Source organism: Tubulanus polymorphus, chromosome 4, assembly GCF_964204645.1.
Source record: "Tubulanus polymorphus chromosome 4, tnTubPoly1.2, whole genome shotgun sequence".
Taxonomy (NCBI): domain Eukaryota; kingdom Metazoa; phylum Nemertea; class Palaeonemertea; order Tubulaniformes; family Tubulanidae; genus Tubulanus; species Tubulanus polymorphus.
The window spans coordinates 13,850,595-13,854,261 of NC_134028.1; the positions used below are offsets into that span (position 1 = coordinate 13,850,595).

Sequence of the window (3,667 nt, forward strand, 5' to 3'; positions counted from 1 at the left end):
AAAAGATATAAAACTAAAAAGAGTTTGAGAAATCACATGTATATTCATGAACTTGATGAAAAATTATATGAATCAAAATAAGAAATCGACTGTTAAATTAGCTGAAAATATAAAATATATTAGTTGAAATGTATGAAAATGAGTAAATTATATTTACGTTAAAAAAGGGGGTTGAGGTATCAATGTATCAAATACGTATTAAATACGTATCAAATACGTATTAATGGTATTAAATACGTATTAATGGTATTAAATACATATTATGCTTTATTTCTGAAAATGAAGTAACAGAAGTAATTTATGTTTTAATTCATTCAAGTATGATATTTTAAATTCTTTACATTTGACTAGGATAATACAAGAGTGATATTAGTTAGTTGGCTTATTCAATAAGAGAAACAATGGAATAATACAAGATTGATACTAACAGTTAAAGTTATTGAATTTCTTGTTAAATCTATTTGAATTTTAGTCAATTCTTGTTAACCAATAGCGCGAATAGAAATCAAAAAGATTTGAATAAAAAAACAATAAGTTAAATAAGTTAGTATTAGATAAAGTAACTTATTGTTTTTTTATTTAAATCTTTTTGATTTTGATCTTTTAAAGCTGAAATCATAATAATTGATTTAATATACGGTTGATTTTTATATATTAGATGTAATATTTCTAATACCTTATTTTCACTCATTTTTATAGACAAAATATATAGAATAAATTAAATTAAAAGATGTTGTTTTAATCCTCCAAATCATTTGAATCATTAACTTTTTTATTCTTTTTATTTCTGTGATTGTTTCCATTTAACTTCTTTAATTTCTTGCTCAATTTTATATTTTCATTAATCAAATCCTTACTGATATTTTCATAATAAAAGAAAAGCGCAGCCAATACTTTTTTCTAGCAAGTAAAAATGAAAGATAAATTCGAGTGTGTGAGAATTATTTTTCATTTTTTATGAGTTTCGCGACTAATTCAAGTAGAAATTGTTATTATTTTCATATTTTTCATTTTTTATGAGCTCGACCCTTCGACCTTTGGCCTGAAAGCCCATTACCCCTATTACTTACAGGTATTCAACTGCGCGATGGGAAATATAATGCGAAATTCCCATGGGAGGATTCTCATCCGGAACTTCCTACTAATCGTTTCATTGCTGAGAAACTTACTCGTAGTACCGTTCGTAGACTTGGTAAGAAACCCGATTTATTAGCGAAATAGCACGAAATTATGATGGATCAGTTGTCTCGGGATTTTATAGAACTTGTTGACTTGGATAAGCCGGTATCTGATAAAGAGCATTATATAGCACACCATTGCGTATTCAGAGATAGTGCTACTACGCCCACACGAGTAGTTTTTAACTGTTCTTGCTGTTCTGGGAAAGACAAACCGTGTCTTAATGACTGCTTGGAGTCCGGGCCTCCGTTGTTGAATAATATTACGTCGATTTTACTCCGTTTTCGTACCGGTTACTATGGATTTTCTTCGGATATCGAAAAGGCGTTCCTTAATATAGCTTTAGAAGAAGAGGATAGAGATTCGACACGCTTTTTCTGGTTGAGTGACCCTACTGATGTAGAAAGTGACTTTGTCGTGTATCGTTTTTAGTCTGTGTTATTCGGTGCGTCGAGCTCGCCTTTTATTTTAAACGCGACCCTGTTGAAACACTTAAGTTTACAGAATGCTGATAACGCAACCGTGCATGACGATATTAAAGAGTCGTTATATGTGGATAACGTTATATCAGGAGCAGATACTATCAGTGAATCGATTGAACATTATAAAGCTTCGAGAAGTATTATGTCTGATAGTGGATTCAACATTCGTTCGTGGTCATCTAATTGCGATGACGTTACTAGATTAGCTGACTCTGATGGAGTATTAGAAAAGAGTACTGAAGTCAGTGTTCTCGGCCTTCGATGGAATACCGTTAGTGACATGTTGTCATTGAATCGAAAAACTGTGGTACAAGACTCTCAAGATCTAGTTACGAAACGGAATATTCTTCATTCGTCTGCAACTATGTACGATCCTATTGGATTTCTATCACCGTTACTTATCACCGCTAAGACTTTGTTACAATACATTTGGCGAAAAGGTTATGATTGGGATGATAAGTTACCGCCCGATTTTGAAGATCGCTGGAACAAGATTAAGTCAGATATTCAAAGCGCGTCTTTGGTAATACCGAGGAGATATTTTGATCGACCTATTGACTCTGAGTGTACGATTCATGTTTTCGGCGATTCTTCGCAAACGTCTTGTGGAGCTGTGGCGTATATAGTGAATAACAATGATGTGTCGTTTCTGATGTCTAAATCGAAAGTTGCTCCAGTCAAGCCGATAACTATTCCAAGACTAGAACTGTTAGCATCGCTAGTTACTGCAAGATTAGCCGATCATTTAATGTCGAGTTTAAAATCGAGAATTCCGAGATTGAATTGCGTTTTATGGTCTGACAATCAGGCTGTTCTCACGTGTCGCCTCATAATATGAAATTGGATAGATTTGTTTCGAATCGTATCGCGGAGATTAAACGTTTGACTGGTAATTTTCAATGGAGATATTGCCCGTCGAGTGATAACCCCTCTGACATTGTATCACGAGGATCGAATCTACGATGATTGCTGGATTCGAAGCTGTGGTGGCATGGACCGGAATGACTACCTAATGAAGAACTTTGGCCTAAGTGGACAATATCAAATAATAGTCGGGATAGTTGTGAAATTCCCAGTACTGAAGATTGTTTTCTGAGTACAAATAGTGTGGTATCGATACCCGAGTCTGGATTATCTGTTGTTATAGATATGAGTCGATACTCATCACTAAATAGACTTAAGTGTATTACAGCTTGGATATATCGTTTTATTAACAACGTTAAGGATAAAACTAACCGTAAAACTGGAGGTTTGACAGCTCGTGAGCTTAAATTCGCGAAACTTCAGTGGATGAAGGACAGTCAGAGAGCTTCATATAGTACTGTTTTATCAGATTTAGTAAATGGTCGTAAGTCTAAACAACAGATTGTTGGACAACTACAGTTAAGACTAGATGATAATTCGTTAATTCGTGTTGGCGGTCGTATTGATAACTCTACTATGGCTGATTCGGCTAAGTTTCCGATTCTGTTGCCAAAGAATCATTTCAAGGAGTTATACGTTCGAGCTAATCATATAGATTGTGTGGAACATTTAGCTACAAATTCCACTAAAGCTGCTATTGAAGCTAAAACTTAGTGAAATAAAGTAAAGAATTAGTGAAATACTTAAGATGGACTAGCTGTTCAGTAAAATTAAGTTGTGGATTAAAACTTTCATTATCTTTATATGTGTGTTTAAGTTAACATTTTCTCCCCGGGAGGATGTCGGGGATTTGTGTAAGGGTTAATTACAGCTAGGGGGTTAACGTTCTGTTTGGCTGGTCAGTGTACAGGTGGATGCACGCTGGCTATTGGTCAGTTGTGACAATTGGGTCATGGGCTTGGTCAGTCTTTATATCAATGTATTTTAGAGTATAAGTTTGGTTGGCAAATAAAGTGTGTGGAGATCACACAGACATTTATATTGAACCACGTCTTGACTTCTAATAGATTTACCCACAAAAACCTTGTACATAATTTTATATTTATTGCAATTTAATTGATCCTACAAAAACATTTGAAGCA

The 3,667-nt window shown here is 34.1% G+C and overlaps 1 protein-coding gene across 1 annotated transcript; it reads left to right on the forward strand.

The window, feature by feature from the left end:
* Window positions 1-2,810: 2,810 nt before the first annotated feature.
* On the forward strand, window positions 2,811-3,239 carry LOC141904309 (uncharacterized). The gene has a single exon (XM_074792888.1). The coding sequence runs from the start codon at window positions 2,811-2,813 to the stop codon at window positions 3,237-3,239; it is 429 nt and encodes a 142-aa protein (XP_074648989.1).
* The last annotated feature ends 428 nt before the right edge of the window (window positions 3,240-3,667 follow it).

Coding starts and splice junctions, on each gene's coding strand:
- LOC141904309 (XM_074792888.1), top strand. CDS start 2,811: ATGAGTCGATACTCATCACTAAATAGACTTAAGTGTATTACAGCTTGG.